General features: G+C 45.9%; 1 protein-coding gene across 1 annotated transcript in view; it reads left to right on the top strand.

Moving 5' to 3' along the window:
• Nucleotides 1-22,629, top strand: part of CCDC85C (coiled-coil domain containing 85C) — a 114,437-nt gene that overhangs the window by 57,379 nt on the left and 34,429 nt on the right. The window contains exon 3 of the mRNA XM_052783125.1: nt 13,063-13,139. Coding sequence (XP_052639085.1) covers nt 13,063-13,139 — 77 coding nt within the window. The remainder of the gene's footprint in view (nt 1-13,062; nt 13,140-22,629) is intronic.

The raw sequence follows: 22,629 nt of genomic DNA, 5'->3' as shown, positions 1-22,629 counted from the left end.
GAGATATGAGCAGCCACCGCTGGGGCTAAGGATGGGGTGTGGGGCAGCCTGGACCGGGGCGGGGGGGATAACGAATTCCTGGGCACACGGAGGCCGTTCAGCGAGCGTTGGGCTCCGGTGGGCCCCTGAGTGGAAGCACTTTGATCTGACTCCAGCCTTTTCCCACCGAGGCATCGCTTTTGAATGCGTTCCTGCTCTCAGCCTTGCCGTGCGCGGCAGACAAAGGCGAGGAGCGGGAAGAAGGAGGGGGGGCTGTTTACCCTCATCAGGAATGGTCGAGTGGCCCGAGTCAATAAAGCCTATTTTTCATTAACCTAATCATTATTTTTTTCTCGCTGCCAATTAAATTTTTCCTGTTGGTACTCAGAAGGGCATCGTTTCAATCTATGAGATTTTTTTTTTAATAGGGGCCTTCCTGAACATGGTGGGGGTATTTGAGGAGTGGAAATTAAAGTTTAATTTCTCTCTGGATGGAAGAGGATTTTTGAGATTTAATTATCACGCAGCTTGGATTCCTGACGGTTGAGGACTGCATTGGAAAGGCTGGTTTCCATTGTGTGGAGTGGATAATTATGCAGCCCTCTCCCGGGCTCGCTGCTTTTATTGTCCAGAAGAATCTTCCCAAGCAAAAGGGGGGAGCAGATTTACAATCTGAAATGCATTTTCAGAGCCTGCAAAAGTTTCAACTTGATGTTTGCAAAGAGAGACTTTTGCAAATATTTAAGATCTTCTTATTTACCCTTTTAACAAAAAACTGCCCATCAATTAATCTGGTAATCTGCCTTTCCCCCCACAGGTTGCTTAGGAAGTAGTTTTGTAAACTCAGAGAGCGCCCTTCTGCAGCTGGACTGCTTTGTGCTATCAGTTTCTAACAGGATTCCTTCGAAGGCAATGGGAATTTCTGCATAAAACCTACTGGCCCATTTGTATGTACAATGTCGAACGTAAGATTTATAGCCATCTGAAGCTTGGCAGTGCTTCTTACCTAGGAGGTAATGTTAACCTATCCAGGAGAAAACGTTGAAGGATTCAAACAACTCTAAAGTTTCCAAGCAAAATTCACTCACAACTGTTGTGTTTCACATGGCTTTGGATTAACCTGATGTCTTTCCCACAGGCTTTTGAACCGTTGATGGTTAGAAGTTTGCCATAAAAATGGAAAAACTTCAGCAAAGGTCTTGTCAAATATGGTGAAGTTTTTGCAGCTGCAACAACCCCCCCCAAATCTTTCAAACGTGGGATCAAATCTGCATGTGTTTGATTGGGTTCAGATCTGGGGGCAAATGTCTTGCACAGCTTTGGTCAGCGTGATGAGTTCAAAGAGAAAAATACCAATTGTGGATGCTCACGGTTTCTTCTTGCGGAGTGGTGGAGCGGCAACAGTGCAAAATGGAAGCCAGGGAGCAGATTCTCAGATACGCTTGCACTCGTTTCAGTGGATTTGCAAGAGGTAGCTAACAGGGCAGTTAGATGTGCAAATGTTTCAGATCAGCCTGTTTTCCAGAGCTTTCTGGCTGTAACCGAGCGACAAAGGGCTCTGAACCCAACTTGATTTTCATTTGCACCTCTTTTTGGTTTCACTAGTGCAAACTCAAGAGTCTTTGGGCTTCTGATAGCTACCTTCCTATCTTGAAAGACCATGTGGTTGTTTTGGGGAAGGTAGCAGCTTATTATGGGAGTTTCTGGATTATTAAAATAGCTTAGGACAACCTGGCCTCCATTCCTCACATACTCAGTTTTCAAATTAGCACCTTTCTCTTGTGCTGCCCTAAGACTCATAGACATGGACATGGCTGTCTCTGTAGCCTTCTCCTGTCCCTTCCTCTGTCATGGTGCCTATGAGCCTTGACTGCTGTTGGACTGTCAGTGCTGCTGGGGCTGTTTCCTAACCCACATGTTTTCCTGGCATTCACCAGCTTGTCTGCATTCACCGAGCTCCTCTTTTTTAAGGTCTTGGCTAGAGACCATATGTTGTTACTATAGTCATACCGAGCCTTGTGCATGTTGGCCTTCTGTGATTTAGGACCATGCATTTCTGTGGAAAAGCTGGAAACAATAATTCTTAAAGGTAAGAACTCTCATTTTTGGGGGGGGTACTAATTCTTGAAATCCCTGGCTGTATTTTAAAACAGCCAACTGTTCCCAATATAACCTTTTTATTGCAAACATCCCATTAGTATCGGAGGGCCCTACCCCAGCACTCGTTCCTCTCCACACACTCCTGCTGGCTCTGCTTTCTTCTTTGCTAGCTGCCATGCAGTTAGGTGAGACTTTCTGCAGGTGATGGAAAACCAAAATGCGTGGATGGTTTCAGATTACTGAATCTGACATGCCAATCAAAGGCTGTTTAGTGATTTCTTTTTTGCCTTCAAATAATAGTGGTGCTTGCTTTCTGGAATTTAAGTGAAATAGCCACAGATTTTCTCATGTGATATTTGTACAGGGTAGGCATGGAAAACAGAACTGATGGGCTCTCAGGGTCTTCTAACCCATCCCTTTGCCCCAAGGCAGATTCAGCTCTACCTAAACTACTCCTGACAGATGTTTGTCTAACCTGCTCATGAAAGCTGTCATCAATGGCAATTCCACCACCTCCCAAGGCAATCTTTTCTAGCCCCTAAATATCCCTATTATTAGAGAGCTTGCTCTTCCTGGGTGGACACGAACAACAATTTATTCACTTCATCTTTTTTTGAAAATCATTTACATATTTGAATCTGTTACTACATCTATGTTTGGTCTTTTCTTCTCCAGGCTAAACAATCTGGGTTCCTTCAAGCTCTCCTGCTAGATTATGCTTTCCACACTCTGATCCTCCTTATTTCTCTCCTGAATTCCTTCCAACTAGTCTGCATGAGTCTTGAAGCGTGATGCCTAAAACTGGATGCAGATCCCTGTTCAAGATCTTTAATAGCACCAATGAAGGAGGATTATTTCCTCTGTTTACATACAGGGCTCTTGTTTCTGCATCACGATATGATCCCACATACTGCTTCTGCCCCAGCGTGACACTGATTCGTGCCCAGTTTACGAACTGCAATAGCCCCCAAGATCCTTTTTCACAGAACTGCCATGTATGAGGAATTGAAGGATGCTGCCGCAAAAGTTTAGGTTGACCTCAGCAGCGGCTTTGAGCGTAGCAGGCTGGCAATGGGATGGGCTTAGCCTTTGGTTGCTGTTGTAGAGACAGGGACAGCAGCTACTTACCGTAGCAATAGCCAAAGTAAGTCAGGTGGGAAGGGTTGGGTTTTGGATGTGGGAGGGAGGAATGAAGTAACTGGATTGATACAGGTGGAAATGAGTACAGCCTGTCCCCTTGGTTTCAGGGATTTTCCCCTGGGACAGTACCCTCTTGGTGACTTCTAGGGGCTGCACCGTTCGTTGAGGTGACCCCAAAAGGAGGATGTGGAGCAAAGTGGGCTACTCCTTCCAAAGCATCCACACCATCCCAAATGTTTTGAGTCATTTGTAGCTGGTGGAAAGCCACTAATCGGCTTCGGGGCTTTTTTTGACTGGGTCATGTGACCGCGCTACCAAGATTAAAGCAGCACGAGGAAGGAAAAGAGGCTTAAACAGCTGAGGGTGCCTGGCAGGTCATTTTAACCTTTTCGTAATCATTAAAGCTGCAGAATCCCATTAGCAGTGACTTGCAGCTCTGCTCCCCGAATGAGTGCTGGTGACACAACTTTTTGTTCACCTCCACCTTCCCTGAAGGGACGGTCCGGCACAACTGGCTGGTAGCGCCTGAACTTCAACGGGAGGGTCCAGCTATTCCTTCCCACACATCAGTGAGTCCATCGCACCAACGAGAAGCAATCCATGGGGTCTATCAAAAGCGGAGGATTTATCTCTCTGTATCTAAAATTAGACTCTCAGGGAAGGTCCTGCTTAGGCCATACTGTGGTAGATCAGCCCTGGCCCATCTGTGGCAATAGCAGAGAGGTACAGGATAAGGAAGATTATGATGATCTCCTAATTCACTGCTTTGGCACTGGTCAACGGGCTATGGCTTTACTCTGCTGGGCTTGGAGACAGCGGAAGATCCTGCACTGCTGCAGCGCAGCTCTGATGTGGGAAGCAAAGCTTTTTGGATGGAGCTACGTTGACTAAGGCACGAGGCAGTCAAAGAGCCTCCGGTTTGTTGGTGTTACTCATCTTTTCCTCTCTTGCAAGTTTTCATGAGCGCAGCATCACATCCAGTAGTCAGTCTGGTCTTCCCCTGACCTTCCTCCAGCTTCTGCATCTTTTGTTGTCTCCCTTCATATCAGCTTGTAAGCACTGATAGAGAAATGCTGATACCACAGTGTCTGGAAGGGAGGATTGCTCTGATCTACCTGCAATTTGAATGTTGTCCTACTTTCTCTAGAATTGTCCTTTTTGCATTCAGGCAGTCCTTTGCTGAGTACATCTACGTGGTCGGACAGCAAATGGCTTCTTAAAGAGGCCAAGGAAAACCTGAATTCTGCCTGGTGTCACTGGGCTGTGGTGGGTGTTGCAGGTATTGCAGCACCTGGAATTGATCCAGAGAGCACCTACTCCCTCGGATAGTGCAGGCTTTTGTGTGCAGGGGGCAAGAGTGCTGCAGCAGATTTAAAATCAGCTTTTCTCTGTTACATGTACACCAGTGAAGACTGTCTGGCTGTGTGTGTCTTGGACATTAATATTTCTATCACTGTGTTTGCTTATTGCATCTAATTACAGTCTGTCCCCTCTTGCTTGCAAGCTCAGTCTGAGGCTGAACCTCAAAAAACTCACACGGATTGTTCTCGGAGCGATGCCCAGTCAGGTGTTCAAAGACAACTTGGAAAACAAACGCAGTCTTTTCCTTGGTTGTTTACCTTCAAAATCTCTGGGGGATATAAGGAAAGATTTCCCCAGGAAACCTGGACAAACAGTAGTGACTAATAATCAGGGCTGAGCCGGGCTGTCCTGCAGGCAGCACGTCATGTGGAGAGTGCATCTGAGCAGCCTGGTGAAGGTGCCGTCCTCTGCAAGCAGGCTCACAAGGAGAGCTGTGGAAAGCCCTGGAATGCTGCTGCAGCACTGTCTGTCCTTGCCCGCTCCCAGCAGCAGAAGAGCAGCTACCAGTTCTCCCCCTCAGGAGAGGGGAAGTGTGGTGTCAGACTAGGAGATTGGGAGGTGTTCTACCACCTTCCCGTTAAGCAGGTTTTACGGGTCGAGTGGGTCAGACATCCTCAGATGCAAGCTATGTCCAATGGTTCCTGCTCTGCTATGTGATAGAAGGACGGCCCCCACGAAGATTGTAATGTAAAGGTCACCCAGGCGAGGAAGGAGAAACCGGTGGCCACTTTCCGATGGGACGAGACAGCTCTCTCCCGGCTGCGCTGCAGTAGACGGGCACACACACGCACACGCTCCTCTTTCCCTATCAGCCGCCTCCTAATGAAATCCCGATAAGATATCGGGAGCTCTTGAGCTCCTGTTGACAGTCATCGCGGGCAGATGTTTTGCTGTGCGCGGAGATGATATCATGGCTGGAAGCTGCAGTAGTGAGCTGTAAAAGCTGAAGTCAGGAGAGACCTTATCAGACTGTTACAGACCGACTTGAGGCCACTAAGCTCCCAGACAGGCCTAATGGACTGGAACTGAGTCGGGAATGTGTGGTCTTGAAAAACTTCAGAGCTTGTAGTTACAGGCTTGCTATGAAATGTTAATTAAGTAGCTGCAGTGGCATATGTTTCATCCTGCCGGAGCAGCACTTTGCAGCAGCGCAGCCGTGTCGCCAGTGCGCAACCACCAGCTTGTGAGAGTTAGAAAAAAAGGTGTATTAGCCTGAGACCAGATTTCTTTGTTATTTGTGATTGGACTGACAACACACCTCTCTGTTGTTTTGACTAGTGTTTGAATACCTGTTCTATACCTGAGTTATCACCTCCACCTTGAAAATGAGGCCTGATCCTACCAGTCTTACTCAGACAGATGTTATCATGGGTGGCTTTGGATGCTACTTATGGGCTTTTTATTTATTTAGCATAGTCTAAAGCAGTTTCTATTCAGTAAAAGTGTGCTGCAGCACCTCAGCTATGGAAATAATCAAGATTTGGCCTTAGTTCTGTTTCTGTAAGTGCCCTCCTGCCACCTCTTTAATGCTGCCTGGCAGAGTGCAGAGGAAACTGTTCCCTACACAGCCCATGGTGAATGAGGTGGTGGGACAAGAGGTAGAGCAGGTTGGTATGGTTTGCTTGCAGAATATCTTGCAAAGCTACAGAAGGCTGGGAGCCTCTGTCTGCCATAGACCTTGTCATTGCATATTCTCTTACCGTGTTCCAAGAGAGAGCCCAAATTTTGCCCAAGCTCCTGCTGGAGAGGCACGGGGGTTGGGGTTAGCAAAGTATGGTATTTTGGACCTGAGAGAAGAGAAGGAGGGTTTAGGTCAGTGAGCTTCTTCACCTCACTGCGGGAATACTTCATTTGGCTTTTACCTGCCTTTTATCTGCAGACCTGCCCTCCCATCTACATGATTTCACAGCTGCTTTTAGTGATATTTTCAGCAGGGAGTAGCTGGGTTGGAGCCTGGGTAGCGGGCTGGAGAGCTGCCTTTGTTCAGTGGGGGCAAGGCCTAACGTGGGGACGGGGCCAAGTCCCTCGGACAGCGGCAGCATCCTCCAGGTGCTGGAAGAAGTGGCTTCTCCCTGAGTCAGGGTGAGAGTCGCTGCAGAGCTGAGCATGCCAAGGCGAACTGAGGAGCATAGCCCGAAAGCCCTGGTGATGCCGTAGCAGAGGGCAGCACCTGCAAAACTAAAGGAACTCAGCAGTGGCTTTGCGGTGTCCCTGCTCGCATTTGAGCCATCCGCTGAGTTAAGTCTGATGTGAAAACTTGCCTCGCGCACCGGTCCAAAACAGGACATTGGGAATGGGGTTTGCTGGTAGGAGCAGAAAGATGGGGGCTGCCTAGGAAAAAGCAAGGGTGGTGGGTTTGTCCACCTCTCAGTAATTTTCTTTAATGACAATATATAAAGAGATGTGGGTTTCATCTGCTTCCCAGCTGCTCTGAAAGAGCGCTGTTACCTTAATAAATCAACTTCTTTACAAGATGTAACCACTGGCCCATTTTTCAGCCTGCTTGTCTGTGTCAAGAACCAAAACCAGAAGAGCAATATGAATCTGAAATATAGTGCTGAAGAGCAGAGGTGTGGTAACAAAACTGCCAGCAAACAGCAAAATGTTCTATTGAGCACAGGGGAAGGCCTTTTTATGAGACCATCTTTGATGGAAGGGAAGGAAGCCAAAGTGTCAGCATCCCATCACAGCAGCTGGCCACAAGGTGCAAACCTGGCAGAGCATCACGCCTTCCTGTGTCTTTCCTCCTTGGGTTTGGATATGGGAGAATCCCTTTAAGGATGCTGCTTTTTATGAGGAGAGGAAGAGCCTTGTTTGCAGGGCATTGACAAAAGACGCTGTGCTTTACTGTCTTAAATCATGCTTAGTGAAAGTAGCTCCTGGGGAGAAAATTAAGCGGGAGGCAGCGGGTGTCCAGCCTCGCTGCTGGGGGTGCGGGGCACCTCCGTGGTGGATGTGGGGATGGTGCTGGAGTGGGGCACCACGGTCCTGACCTGCCAGCCAGCACCCCAGCCAGACACTGCATAACTCCCCTCTTTGTAGCAGACATCGAAAAGACAAATCAAACCTCAGTGGGATGCCATGGAAGAGGACTAAGGCACCTTTGTTGGCTCAAATCTGCTCATGCCGGATTGTTTCGTATTGCCCAGGCTGGGTATAGGGACTGTCCTGCTGTGAGTGAGTCCCATCGGAGGGCTCTTGACGGCTTCCTCATCTCATGGACACCTACCTTAACATTTTCTTGCATCTCTGCTGTGAACTGCCCTAAGTAAAGGGATTGCATTTTTTTCTTGTATTCATTTAAGTGCTAAGGCCTCATTATGAAAAGGTCTTAAATAAAAGTGTTTCGATCCCAACCATGTAGCTACCATGCAGACCTCAGCTCTGCGTGCTTGTGGTTTGGAGAAACGACATACAAGGAAATAAAACCATTTCTTTTACTACTGTCAAAATAAATGTATAATTCATCATATTTGCCCCTCTGACAGATTCCTCTGAAATCTCAGATGAGAATCGGAAATGCTCCAGTGTCTCCAGGTGTCTTTTAAAATGACACTGTTCTGTGCTCTGCAGGGTGAAAGATTGTTTTGATTGTTAAAACAGTTTCTAATTTATGTTTTAAAAAAGCCTTAGGAGCCAGGCAGTTCCATGCTCTCTCAGACGCCGTTGAGTTAAAACAAGGTAGAGTGATTTGTCTTGCCTCCATTTAACTGTAATGAGTATTAAGTGGTTTATCTATGTGGAGAAAAGTTACTCAGCTAGATTACATCCAAGTTGAATTACACCCCATTCCAGATGGAGTGTATTTTTTAAGACAGTAAATCTTGAGGAGGGTGGATAATAACAGTAGTGCTCCTTCCTGGGCTGGAATGTGGCTCTTCTACCTCTCGTGGAGATAATATGTGCGGAGCTACGTCCAATTAGTTTTTCAAAGGCTTTGTAAAGAAACGGGACTTCAGGTTTTACGTCTCTGTGAACAATTTAGCTTGAAGCATTTACATCGTACAAGTGAGCGATGGCTGATGGTGATTATGGCTTTCAGCCGGTTTGCTGTTGCGGGTAGCAGCCTGGCCGGGCACAACGCCGGCTCTCTCCTTGACCTCCTCTTCTGCACCAAGTGTGATGGCTGTGTCAGGGAGGGTGTTGGGTGGGAGGTGAGATGTTTTGATGGGTAATTCCTTCCCTCTGGTGCCATCTGGTCCACTAAGGCACCCATTGCTCATGTAGCTGGTGCTCACGGACCTGAGGAGTAACTGGAGGAGGACGTTGGCCCCGCTGGCATCCCAGGCGGCAGCAAGTCCCAGAGCATCCTCCCAAAAAGCTTATCCTTGGCTATGTGTCCTTGGCCACCACCCTTGTCTGCTTCCCTGGTACTGTACCTCCCCTTTGCTGTGCCACACTTCTGTAGAGCCAGCCGGCGTGGTTGTCTGGCCAGGGTAGCACGAGGTGTCAGGTCACTGGCAAGGCACCAGCAGGCGTGGGTGGACTCAAAGTCGGTGCCACGAGGTGGTAGCCAGGCGGGTGTGCTGGGGGTACGTACGCCCCAGCACCCAGGTGTGGGAGCTGCTCGTGCCAACAGGGAGAGTGCATTTGTGCTGGTTAATGTGGAGCATTCCTCACAGCTGGCGGCAGGCTTCGGCAAGGCAATGAGGACCATTTGTTTAATTTCTAATGAAGGGGATGGGGGGATCCGAGCCGTCAGTGATCCAGCTCTGCTGCCTCTCCTGGGTGGGTCAGCGGGGCCGTCCTTGCCCCATGGCTCTGGCGGAGTCGGGAGAGGAGGGAAGCTCCCTGATAAGAGGAAGGTCAGAGGCAGAAAAATGCTGGGAATGTGTTTCTTGATCTAACGTGGGAGAGACCCAGCCTGGGGTTTCGCTGCTCAGCCCAGCGGTGTTACTGCCTGCTGTTGTGAGAGTTATGGGATTTTTTAAACCTGAGATCAAGATGAAAATGGCTCATCTGGCACCTACCTCAGCACAGGCAGGTCCCGAAGATGGAGGCAATTCATCTCTGAGGGCACAGCGAGAATGCGGATGGCTCTGAGCACTGTTTCTCAGCCTTTGCCTGAGATGGAGCATCTTCTGCTGACAAAACAGCTGATTTTCTTTTTTGCTTTTTTTTCTCCATGTATTTTATGTTGCTGTGCGGTGTTTTCTGGCTGAGGTCAGACATCAGACATGGTTTGGGGTTGAACAGTGTTTGAAGAATTCTAGCAAATCTCAGAGCAGGCTTTCAAGACTGGGTGTAGCTGTGGTGTGCACTGGCTCCTGGGGATGCAGGGCTTGCCTTCCCAAGGAGTACCCTTTTTTTTGGCAAGGGGTACGAAACCAAAGTGAGGAAATAATTCTCCATTTCCTTTGGCAGCCATGCTCTGTTCTTTCCATCAACCAGCCAGTCAGTCCTTGTAGCATTCAGGGCCTGAACACAGCAGCTTCTGTGTCACCATTCATCCACTTAAGCTCAGTTTCCTGTAGTTGTTAGCAGTGCTGGAACCCACCACAAGCACATGTTGAAGAGGTTGCTCATGAGGTTCATGTTGCCAGCCTCCACCTTGGGTAACTTCCCACTGTGTTTGAACAAAGAGCTGCTGGAGAGGACCTCCTGCAGTTTCTCTACCCTCCGTGGGCACAGAACTGTGAGAAAGGGCTTGTTTGCATCAGAAATAGTCCCCATAAGCTTTTTTTTTGGTTGTTGTTCTTTGCACACTACATGGTGTAGTGGCCCACAATAAAAACACTTCGTAGTGATAAGAGTACAAAGGTGAGGGGGGATACTGCATATAGCAGGCTCCCTGCCGCTTGGGAAACAGGCTTGGACAGCTAACAGGCAACAGGCTTAGTCAATGCTGCGGTTCTTGTGGAGCCTGTGTCTGTTACCGGCATCACATCGAGACCTTCTTGAGCATTATCTAGCACTTTTACAGTTGTTGATGCAGGTGTTGCTGTCTGCGCAATTTATGCATGCAGAGACTGTGCTCGGTCCAGAGGCATATCTCTGATTCCCAGGCAGGTGTGGATTGAGCCTCTCCTTTGACCCCGCTTTGAACCCTTCCTTGAAACTGCTTTGAATGCCCTGATACTTTGAGATAAAAATCAGGACCTGCTGTATCAGGATCACTGCATTCATTGTGTAGAGACACTCGGCTCTGCTGCCACCCTGGCAGCGTGGTGGTGCCAGTGAAGCTGGAGGGCAGGCAGGGAAGGACACCTTATCTCAACAGATCTACCGATGGAGGCTGTTGTGTCCAGCACAGGAGTGGAAATGGTGGAGTCTCTGGTCGTCTTCAGACAGAGCTGGAGACTGTTCTGGGAACTGTCTAGCCAAATGAGTATTACTGGACTGAATTTAGGGGTAAGTTAACAAAGTGTGATGGCCTGGGGCACAGAGGAGGTCAGACCAAAGGGCCCGTGGTCCTCCTGGCTTTGTATTTAAGAATCTTAAACTCCCCTCTCACCCCACTGGAGGATAGGTTCATTACTAATTCAGCACGTTGTCCAAGCTGATGCTGAAATCTTGCTGACTTAAGCACCGATCTTCTGCAGCTTTATACTCGCCACCTTTTGATATGCATGACTAAATTCAAAATACTGTTGTCACGAGGCCTTCTCGGGGAAGGTGCTATGGATTGATCCTATAACCTACTTGGTTTGTCCCCTTCTCCTCTGACCTGGAGACTCCTCCCACGTTGGGGTTGGTTTTGGGCTCAGAGAGTTTGTGGTCCCTGCAGCTGAAGGTGATATTGCTGTGAACCTTACCACCACTTAAACTGTTCACTGAACTTACATAGCTTCCTACGGTGTCTTAACCTTTTTCATGAGGACTTGTTTGGATTTCCTGGGTTTGGACAAAGCACAATCCAAACAAAAAAGTGAGCATGTTTCCTCTGAGAGTGTTTGTGCTTTAGATGGGCACTTGACTCCGATCCGTCCTGCTGTTCCTTTATGTGCAGTTTGGCACTTGTCTATGGCAGCACTTTTTCAAGCATATTCCAATTTTTCTCTTGAATGGTCAAAGCACTCTCAGTGATTAGCTGTAGCTTGCATGCTAGCTCTTCTGCTAAACTGCCCCCAGAGTGGCCAAGAAACAGCATCCAGGCTTGTGCCGAGTGCGTTCAGCAGCTACTGGCAAAGGCAAAGATAAGCTGTTTAGTGCAGAACCAGCCTAAACCTTACATGTATGCGTGGGCGTGTGTTTGTGTGTGCAGAGATGCAGCCAGTGGAGGCTGCTAACCATGGTGGGGCTGATCCTGAAAGGTGCTGGCAATCGGCAAAGTGCAGCGGCATCAGCAGGGTTGCATGAACACCTGGTTCCTCGCCGAGTCACGCTCAGCGAGAAGTCCTGTGGTTGAATAGTGGCTTTTGCAGTCATGCCGTAATACATGAAATGAGGTAAAAGATAATTCCATTTTGCAGAGCCCTTTTAGCAGTGCGGAAAATGTTTGGCTTTTTTCATATGCTTAAGCTGCAAAATGTTTCCTCCTGCTGTAACAACTCACAGCCTCTGCTACCAAAATTACTAGTGGAGGAGAAATTTTGCAAACATCCAGGTGGATGGAAGGAACTATTGCAAACTGCTAAGCTACAATGAAAATGGAGAAAAGGTTTTCCCAGGTTCCCTCGTTTTCTTCCCTGTGAAATTTGCAAATGTGTTGCTTCAAAGCATGTTTCAAAACAAAAACCAGATGTTTTGGAGAGCAGTAAGCCACCCACAGAGCTCTCCAGCAAGTTATCTTCTACGCCAGGTCACCCTATCTGGTGTTGCTGTCTTACTGCAGTGGTAGACTGGCCATTACATTCCTGCAGGTTGAATATTACCATTTTATGTGAGGTTATTCTGTATTTTATTGTCCTGGTATTTTTTCTGTTTAGTGTCAGGTGCTTCCACTAGAAAAAACAGATGTCCTGGGTAGACACTTGTAGTCTATGTCAGGCTGTGTGTGTACTGCAGTTCTCTGGTCTTGCTGTATACACTTCTTCCCCTTTTACAGCACTGGGAGTTGTGGCAGTGACCTCTTTGTAGAGCTGTGCCAGCAGCTTATTTTTGTGAGTTTTTTGATTGTTTTTGAAATAAAGAGGCATGTGTGTGGAGGGTTTGTTTATTCAACCCTAAAAGGAAACATCTTGCTCTGTTGTTGAGTATTTTGGTGAATTTTAGGTGAATGAGAAATTATTTCAAAGTTAGGAAATTACTTTTATAAAATTATGAAACACAATATTTCAACTTCACTTTCCTGCTGTACCCCCCACCCCCTGACCTGGTGGCACTGGTATGGATTCACTGAAGATACTGCTGTTGCTGAATCTCAGCTTTTTAGTGAAAAAAGGTTTTGGCAGAATCCCCTCCTCACCCTGTACACTTGGGGTTTTATTCATTAGGTCTTTCCCAAACTTGCCTTCCACAGAGTGGGAAAACATATTGCTGTCTGACGGTACTTGCCTGTAACACAAGAAGCTTAAACGTATTTTTTCTCTTTTCCTAAAGATTCATCTTCCAACTATATCAGGCAACTTGAAACAAAAGTGAAACTGCTGGAGGATGACAACAAGCTTCTTTCCCAGGTAGGTTTTTTATTGCCTAATAGTTATTAATGTGGCTTGGTTCTCCTGTTTCCGTATAGTTGTGTCTGACTGCCCACTTGAATGCACAAGGGCTTTTGGTGGACATCCTACCAGGGAAGAGCATAATGGTCTTTTTATATCAACGCCCCACTGATAGAATTTGGTTTCCTCTTGTTAAAAAAAAAAAAAAAAAAAAAAAGTAAATCCTTTGTTAGTGTCTGTGTGTGTTTCAAAAATGCATTAACACCTCCCTGCAGAACACCTTGATCCACCGCTGCTCTCAGGGATGCTGCGAGGATCCAGCGCTGCCTGTGCCCTTGCTGTAGGATTTTGTCTTGCTTGCCCGTTTACACTGGCTTTTATCTTGTTGAAAGAGGAGGCTGTAGTCAAAGGACAGCCTTGGGAATAGTTTTGTGCAGTGCTGGCTCCCAGCTTTTATTTGAGATCTTGCTTAAAACCGAACAGACTTCTCTAAACTGGCACTTTTTGCTTGCATCTGCCCTTCAAAGTCTATTCCACGTGCCACTGAGCTTTTGATCACTCCTGGTGCCTACCTATCTGTATATAGCAATGTCAAGCAGCAGGAAGAAACAGTCAATCTGTCTGGTATGTCCCCTGGATCCCCTGTAAAATGCAGCACTTGGTGTAAACAGGGGCAGCTTTGCTGAATTCAGTGAAACACTGCCTATTTAAACGGTCGGAAGAGTTACCCTTTTTCTCTTGTTCTTTGCATCCTTTTTCACTGTTGTATGTTCTACCTCCCTGGCATTTTAAAGGTTTTTTTCCTATACTTTGCTTCTTACTTCAAGCACTGAGTTTCATAGTCATTTTGTTCCAGCTTCTTTCCAATTATAAGGACTGGAAATAAAAAACCCCTCCTAATTATTATTTTTTTTTTAAATACCTTTTTTGCCAGTTTATGTTGTGCTGTTCTTTGCATTTCACCAAGTCTGAAAATAGACTGCTCCAGGACCACATGTGACTAAAACATCCCTGTTAAAAAAAAAAAAGAGAAAAGGCTCTATGCTTATTTGAAATTTCAATTTCAAAATAATTTTGTCAGTTCTTATTTTTACTGAAATACACATTTCTTCCTGACGGTGAGCTTTTTTTGAAGATTACTCCAAATTTCCAGTGTACTCATTGGCATTGCTAGCCATGAAACAAAACTCACAGGGCATTGAAGGGTTAAAACCCCCAAAGAGTGCTCAACCTAACAGCTACTGAGTGGCTTCATGTATTAATCAATTGCTAATTTAATTTTAACTCCGTCTTTCTCCCAACCCGTGAGTGAGCTGGTGGCGGTCGAAACCCTGAGACTATTTAATTGGAGCTATTGATAAGCAGATGGGCTGTGCGTGGGCAGTTGGGATGCGCATGGATTCGGGGACAGGCTCAATGTGCCCTTGGCCCAGCTTTGTCCTGCCACAGCCAAGTACGTTACTCCACCGGATCTGCCTTACGAGGTCAAAAAAGAGTGGTTGGTAATTAATGGGTGGTAAATTAATAGGGGCTGAATAGCTGCCTGGGCTTATTGCATGGGAAGGGTGAAGCCCAGTTAGTGTTGAGGTGTGTGAGGCTGAAGCAGCCCCACGCATCAGCCCTTCAGCTTCGTGCCATCCTGGGTGGGAAGGCTGTGCTTTTTCCTTCACGCGCACAACTGTCCTCAGGTGTCCTCACCTCTCAGGCTGTGTCACTACAAATGTTTGAATCCAGGAGGGAGGGAAATAATCTTAAAATAGCTCTGTGCTCTGGAGAGGGCCAGCCGCCTCCCCGGCAGCAGCAGGCACCGATGCCAGCCTGGCTGTGACGTTCTGTGCAGGCCCTGTGTGACGTCTTAATGGCCCTCCAAAAAGATCAGGATCTGACCTATTTTAGATCACGCTCAGGAGATGCCTCTTTTTATCCTAAGCAGGGAGACAGCTCTCCTTAGGGCAACAGGAGAAGTGTTGAAGCTGCCATGGTCTGGGCCAACTCCCTGGCAATACCAAGCTGCATCACCTCCAAATCTGTCACGCTACAAACCTAGATTTGGATTTTTTTCTCTTTCAATGAGAAAGATGAGGAAAATCTGTATAGGTGCAAACTCACATGCATATGTATACGTTGCTCCCAGGACTTTCCCAGAAAACTGTAATCCACTTACTGTATTCTTACTCGCTTCATCTGATTGGAAAGCGTTTAGCTGTTACCATGCAGATCTCGGGATAAGACTCTAGTCAGAAAGGATCCTGGCAAACTTTCTACTGTTTTTAAAGTTGCCAGGTGATCCTGGCCATTTGAACTCTGCAATGCCGAACTGGCTTGTCAACACCAAAGTCACATTTTAACTTGGCTTGGCTTTCTCCCTGGGAGTATTGACATTGCAATAATATTTGCAGTCTGGTGTCAAGAAGTTCTATCACCGGCGTGCTGAGGAGCGATGAAACCTGACGTCCTAAGTAACAAACAGTGCCTGTGCATTAAGGGATTAACAAATCAGTGGCGGTTATGGAAGTCTTCCTGGCTTCTCTCCAAGTGCTAAACATAGAGCTGAAATAGTGCTTCAACCAGAGAAACCCGAGAAGGCCGGTGCTGCAAATGATATTGCAAGCTTTACGGGAGGATTTATATCACAGTGGCCGGTGACACAATGCCCCTTTGCTAGCTGGTGCATCCTGAGCAAGATTTGTTGCTTTATCTTCTTCGACGTCTGGGGTGTGAAGCTGTGCTGAGAGGTGATGTCTTTGTACCACCTTCAGGCACGCAATTAAGTTGGTGCAGGTGTCTCCAGCCTGCACGTTTTCTCCTGCTTCCCGACATCTTTCTCCATAAGCACTTTGGAAGAAAATCTCAGTGGGAGAGGCGAGAGCTCCCCAGCCTGTGCCGAGGCGGCTGCTCTGCACTGCACGTGTTACCTGCAGCGCAGGCGTGCTGGGATTCACACTTCTCTCTCTTCTTCTGGTGACTCATTTGAACAGATTAATGGAGAGATCTTTTTCTCCCCTTGGGAGATCAAGAAGTACCATCTCATGAGCCACACTTTGCAGTGGGAGGAAAGTAAGTGGAGAAGTGGATGTAATTTATGATAGATCTATATGGATTTTTTTGTTTTGACTTCTTTTGCTTTCTAGGGAAGGCGATGTGTATTTCCAGTTGGGAAATGAGCTGCTTCTGACATTGCTAACCCATCAGTAATGATTGCTCTTCCCATTCTCCCTTCTCTGAGGAGAAACGACTCCAGTTTTATACCTTTCTTTGACTCAGGTTTACACTGTAATGTTTTGCTGGCATGGCCTTGTTAACTAGAAAGTCATGCTCTTGGATGGCATCGCTGTGCTCGCAAAATCCCTGGCAGCAATTGTGACAACACACAGCTTTTGTTGCCCTGGTTTATATTGGTAGGGGAGATGCTGTAGCGAATGCCACTACCAGAAAAGGCCCCTCGATGCCTGCTCACCGGTGCTGGTAGGTGTCTGTGGTGTAACCACAGTGGCAAAGTCCCTGCAGAGCAGGTGGGGACCTCAGTGTCCTGGGGTTGATGGTGTCAGCCTTTCTCACAAGCATAGCTGGTTTCTGGAAAGTCAAGGTATAAAGATGAACATAAGCTCTGAGGAATGTTGGTTGTTGGCTTTGGAGAGCTTCACAGGCATCACTTTTATAGTCTCAAATTCTCTAGGGAAGAAGTGCACTAAGTTCTGCTGTGTGCATGCAATTAATCTATGCAACATCACATGGGAGAAGTCCTGTTTTTCCTCTGTGCCATTGTGGGAAGTGCCCAGGAGAGCTGGTGTTAACCTCTCTTTTGTGGTGCCTGGTTGACTAGATGAGGGTACCTTCCATATTACTAAGGTATAACCCCTGAGATGGGAGACCATATTTGCTTTCCGTTCCTCTGAGCTGAAAGCATTCAAGCAGAAAATAGACCCCTAAAGCCACCTCACACTGCCCCTTAAACTAAAAATGAATTTGTAATTACACCCTTTCCCTTCAAGATTACAGAAACCCATGTTTATGATCTTCAGGAGCTCCAAAGGTCAATTCTGGTTAGTTTTATAACTAATGCATACATTTTAGAGATAATAACAGTGACAAACTTCTGGCCATTCTTTCACATTATTTTGCATTTTCCAGCTCATTCTGTACAATGGCAAGGATTGGACACATTAACTAAAACTGAATTTTATAGGCTTTGTGGGCTCATCACCCTGTTCTCCTCATAACTAAGTCCTGTGCACCATAGGCTGGCTGTCGGGAGTTTTGGTTTATAGTCTCTGCTGAGCTATGTCTGGCTTTTCCCTTCAGAACAGGAATGCCAGAGGCATTTTCCTACTCAAAGATGCCCAGGGCATGTTGCACACCTTTGTTTCAAAAAGCCCAGCATTAAGCAGAGCAGATGTGTTGGGCAGGCGAGACTTTGAGTAACTGGATGTTTGACAGTGAAGTCCTGGTGCATCTTTCAGGGAAAATTTCAGGTCCCATGGTGCAGGGCAGAAATACAAAAAATTCTTCTCTAGGGAGTGGACAACCCTTGGGATTTATGAGGAACATCAGAGTATTTAATTAAAATCACCAGTAGACTTCAGTATTACCAGCACTTCACACCATTTCAGTGTCTGCCAGCTAGCTGATTGGGATTTAGAGTATCCTTGGAAGATCTTTAGAGCATCCCTGGAAGATCTTGAAAACTGTGCTTAGTGTTATTTTTAAGAAACTGCATGCTTGGCCTGAATTAAAAGAAGGCTGCAGCTGTACAGATAGTAAAATGATAGTGAATAATGCCTGTAAACACTGCGATTAAAACAGAGCTGAGGTTTTTGAGCTAGGAGATTCCATGGTAGGGACATCTACAGGCTGCCTCAATTCTTCTTAGCCAAATGTGAACTTGGCACAAACATACACTCAGCAGGCAGTTTCTAGCATATTGTTCTGAAAATGAGGGGAGAAAAAACTGGATCCCAGGACTGAAGAGAGCCTGAGAGTTGTTAGTACTGCAAAGAACAAAGATGTAAATGCCGTTCAGTGGAGATCTTGATCTCTTCCTGAAGAGCAGAGGACGGAGGAAAAAAAGAAATTGCCCACAATGTGCTGGCTGGCTCCAGGAGAGTCGGAGTGCAATTTCCTCTTGTTTTATTATCAGTCGCTTTTGTGCCAAGTGTGCCATTAACAGTTCCTGCTTGTGGAGTTGCCCCTCGACTCTCAGAGTTGCTATAGGGTCTTAATGTTTGGGCCTCTCCTTGTATTGTGGCTCCGGAGTTCTCTTGTGAGGCCATGGCTTGCACCAGGAGCATTGCCCATGCTCACCACGAGTGGAACAAAATTACAAACCTGTCTTATTTCCCCAAAGTCTACCTACTGTTTGTGTGTGAGGAGGATAGGTGTAATTGCTTTAATTTAAGGGCTCACAAGGGAAATTGGATTTTTTTGTAATAGAGAGCAATTCAGACATGAAAGCTTTCCAGTGCATTTGGTCTCCATTTAAATTCAGAATACTGAAGGGGACATGCCCTAGGTTACTATATTACCATTTTTATGTGCTGTTTAAATGTTTAGCTGCATATTAATTTTAACTAATCAAAAACGAGATGCATATTTGGGGCCTCATCCAAATATTCCTTTCAAGTCAATGGTGAGACTCTCTACAGGACTCCATGCATTTTGGAGTACAGCTCACGCAGAACCAGATTTTTATGAGACCTCCTCTGATGAGACCTTTCGTGAGACCTTTCCTGAGACCACTCTCCAAACTTTGATTTAGGCCTGTAATTGCATTGCATTGCTTACATGCGTAAATGCAAAAAATGTTAACAGAATCCCCCAAATGTAGCTTCCTTAGCTGTGGCAGCAGAAGCTTCAAGAAAACATAGCATGCAAAACCAATCTATGTCCAAGTGTGTTTCATTTCACCTCATTCTTTTATGAATTATAATGACACGACTATCTGACCAATTTTCTATCAAATAAGTGGACCTGACATTTAACTAACCAATATGTATTTATTAAATAAAATGGCTTTTTACCTGCAAATAAGAGATGTACAGTTTTGTAAGAGCAGTGCAAAGATGTCTCAGACTTGCATCCAAAATACTTTCAAGCCCTTTAAGACAATGGAATTCCTTCTGTTGGCTTGGGACATAAGGGTCTTGGGCTGCTACCTACCAAAATAAATATCCTCTTGGTATTCACCTCCCATTCATAGGTAGGAGCATGTCTAAAAAGCAGGATCAATGACAGAAATGAGCTTTTGCAACTTGTAATGAAAGCTGGATCGTGCACTGTGTGTTCTGGGGGTTGTCACCTGTGGAATCAAGGGAGTTTACGAGAATGCCACCTGCAACATATAAATAGAGTTCCCCCAAAACCTAGGAAATATAATTCAAGAAGTTCTGAATCCAGAAGTCAAATAGCAGATAGACAGAAACACAGTGTTTATTGAATCATAGGAATTTGAGACGATCATATAATTTCTTGCAACTTAACTCAAAATTTTTGAAGGACTGGAGCTGAATTTCTATGTAAGAGTGTGAGTGTCAGGCGCACACACAAATCTCTGCCATGCCCCATTTGTTTCTGCTGGGGGTAGGCAAGAACATTGGGTTTAATGAGGCTCAGTTTAACCTCCAGCTGTGAAATGTGGGTTTAGTCATATCCTGTGCTTAACCAGCTTTGTAATAATTTCACTAGATTCCACTTTTTTCTGTGTATGAGGACAGGGTCAGGGAAAAAGCTCTTAATTGCAGTTAGATCAGGCTATGATGAAGCAGTGTTTTGTGTCTTTGTAACATGTAGAGAGGTTCAAAGTACACAGATTCTCAGTGATCAGTCCATCTGAGAAGGACTGAAAAATGTTTCGAGGGGAAACTAAGCAATAGCTGCAGAGGCTTAAAACCAGATTTTTGCAATAAGTTCAATGCCAAATTCAAGACCAGCTCAAGAAAAATTCAGTGTCTGATATCTGAAAACAACTTGGGGAAGTATGGGAAGGATGTTAATCATTCGTTGCTTTTGAACCAAAACTGTAGCTTTGTGACAAAATTTTCAGTATTGTTTTGCTTTTCATGAAGCCAAAAATGCAAATCTGAATCTTTATAGGAGGCTTTTAAAGAATATTCAGACTATCTCATAAAAATTAAGACTGGTTGTAACTGATTCTTCCCGACTATTCGAATCCTGGTTCAGCAGAGAGCTTTGAACATCTGAGTCGTCTTCCAGGAGAGAGGGGCTTGGGTGTCCATCCTGCTCTGAGCACTGTTCAAAAGAAGAGAGAGGAGGCCAGCAGAGCCCTCGGCCAGCTTGGTCCCAGCGTTAGTTAAAGCCTGCAAGGGACCTTTTCTGATTTATGAGAAGGGGATTCAGGTCTTTGCCTTCCTCATTCCCAGCTCCCTCATTTTATGGGATGTGGGGAGTGCCTTGAAAGCAGCTCCAGCAGCGTTGCTGTGGCTGAGCTTTTGGGAGTAGGTGTGGTGGTTCCCTTTGGCCTTGTTGCCTGGAGTCCAGCTGACAGAAGAAAATGAAAGGTGACTTCAGGGGATGGTCCAGTGAGTTTATTCGTGTGCTTAATACTACATCCACATCTACATCTAGTTGCCTGGTGGAACTGGGGCAGCATTCCTTAGCTTCTCCATTGATGTCCCTAATGAAGAGACTGAGCCATGGATGGGCTCCATTAGTCTGAGACTCCTAAACTTATTGCATAGGAGACACAGACCAGACTGGGGCTACACCAAATGTCAGTGCTTATAGCTCCATTTGGCTTTGTTAACTATTGAGCTGCATTTCTGTTTGGGTTATAGGCTGTGATGCTTGAATCTCAGCTGTGCCAGCTCATATTCTCTCTTGAGTAAAGCCTGCCAGTTGTGTGATTATAATTATATACTGCAGTTTGGTTTGAGCTGATTATCTGAGTCTCCCATGAGTTACGGGGTTGATCTTTCTCTGCTGATCTAAAACAAGAGGAAGAAAATGCAGACACTCTTGAATATTAACAGTGTACTAAAGTTCCCTACCTCAGTTGCTACAGAGAATGGAGGGGTTTGAAACTTGCACTGCTTTTATTGCCTGTGCCCCACTGAGATACTAATAAAAATATTTTTCCAAGAGTGGTTTTACATGGCAAAATCTGCTAAGCCTCTTACTGACTGTCTCCTGCTATTTATTAAGCCTGTCCCAAAGTGTTAGCTCCCCTGACAATAGAAAATTCCAGTTGTCACCATTGCAACCAGATGAAATGTGCTGGTTTGCCCCTCCAGCTTGTATGAATGCAGCTCATGATGTGAGGGGGGAAGTCAGAGCATAGGCAGAAGTGGGGATGTTCGTTCCTGCGTTGTGTTTTTCGAATGGCTGAGATCCAGCCATGGCACAACGTCCAAATACATCCTTACAGCTCCCTTTTGTGCTGCTGTACAAGGGCTGTGCACCTTGTTCTCAGTGTCGTACCATTTCCAATTCCACATGAACAACTGAAAATGGCTTTACTGACGAAACTGGCTGAGGTTGCACTTGTGACCTGCTGGCTGAATACTGGAGAGGGAATTGGCAGAGTAGGTGTCTTGGCAGACCATCATCCTCTAAAGCCTTTGTCACCAGTCTAAGGAATGATCCCTGGATATGCCGTGTGTACGACAGGGATATGAACCAGTGTAAAGGAATTTAATCTCTCCTGTTACAGAAAGCTCGTATTATTACATGACATGGAAGATGTTAAATAGTTTTAATCTCATCCCTTAATTTTTTTTCTTATTTGCAGAGTTCTTTCAAAATCAAATACGTTGATTTTTTTATTGCACTCTCATGTGTGTAATTTCCAGCTTGCCTGATAAAAGCTGTTGAAGCTAATGGGACTCTTCACATATACTTAAAGTCAGATATGTGCTTTGCTGAGCTTATTTTTGCTTGAATATGTCTTGTAGTGATAACTGCAATTACTGAACCTTAATTCAATTATTTGCTAGCTTCACACAGTGAAATTGCCCATCCCTCAACTTCCTGGTGCATGAGTCCCTAAAACACGGATTAATGAGATAAGGAGGAAATCTTTGTGCAAGGTCGTGTGGTAGGGGATGTTTGCTGGGGCACAAGGCCGCCTGAAAGGGCCACTCACGTGTGGTGCTGGGGTCACAAGAAACTGGGGCCATTGCCCTGGTGTCTGTGTGAGAGCTGCACAAGGCAGGTGCTTTGCAGCACCTCCTTCACATTATTTGAGATGTGTTTGTGCTTTTCTTTACCTTGGCAAAATATCGCTGCTCTGCCGGACTTACTAAGGATATATCGGGCCAGGTTGTTCTTACAGAGTGGTGTGTTCTGATAGTGCCATTGAACTCTGTGGGTATGGTAAAATATCTGTAGTTGTGAGGAAGAGTAAGGTGATCAAGCTTTATCAACTGTTTGTGGGGTCACCATGCTCTAAACCAGCATAGTAAGATGTTAACGTTTGTGGAGATAATAATGGGTTCTGCCAGACTTTATTCATTAATATGGGAAAAGGGGTTGGAGTTCAAATAATAATATTATC

The sequence above is a fragment of the Harpia harpyja genome, chromosome 3, assembly GCF_026419915.1.
Source record: "Harpia harpyja isolate bHarHar1 chromosome 3, bHarHar1 primary haplotype, whole genome shotgun sequence".
In the NCBI taxonomy this organism is placed as follows: domain Eukaryota; kingdom Metazoa; phylum Chordata; class Aves; order Accipitriformes; family Accipitridae; genus Harpia; species Harpia harpyja.
The sequence above is the reverse complement of the archived record's forward strand: the minus strand, read 5'-3'. Positions and strand labels throughout refer to the sequence as shown.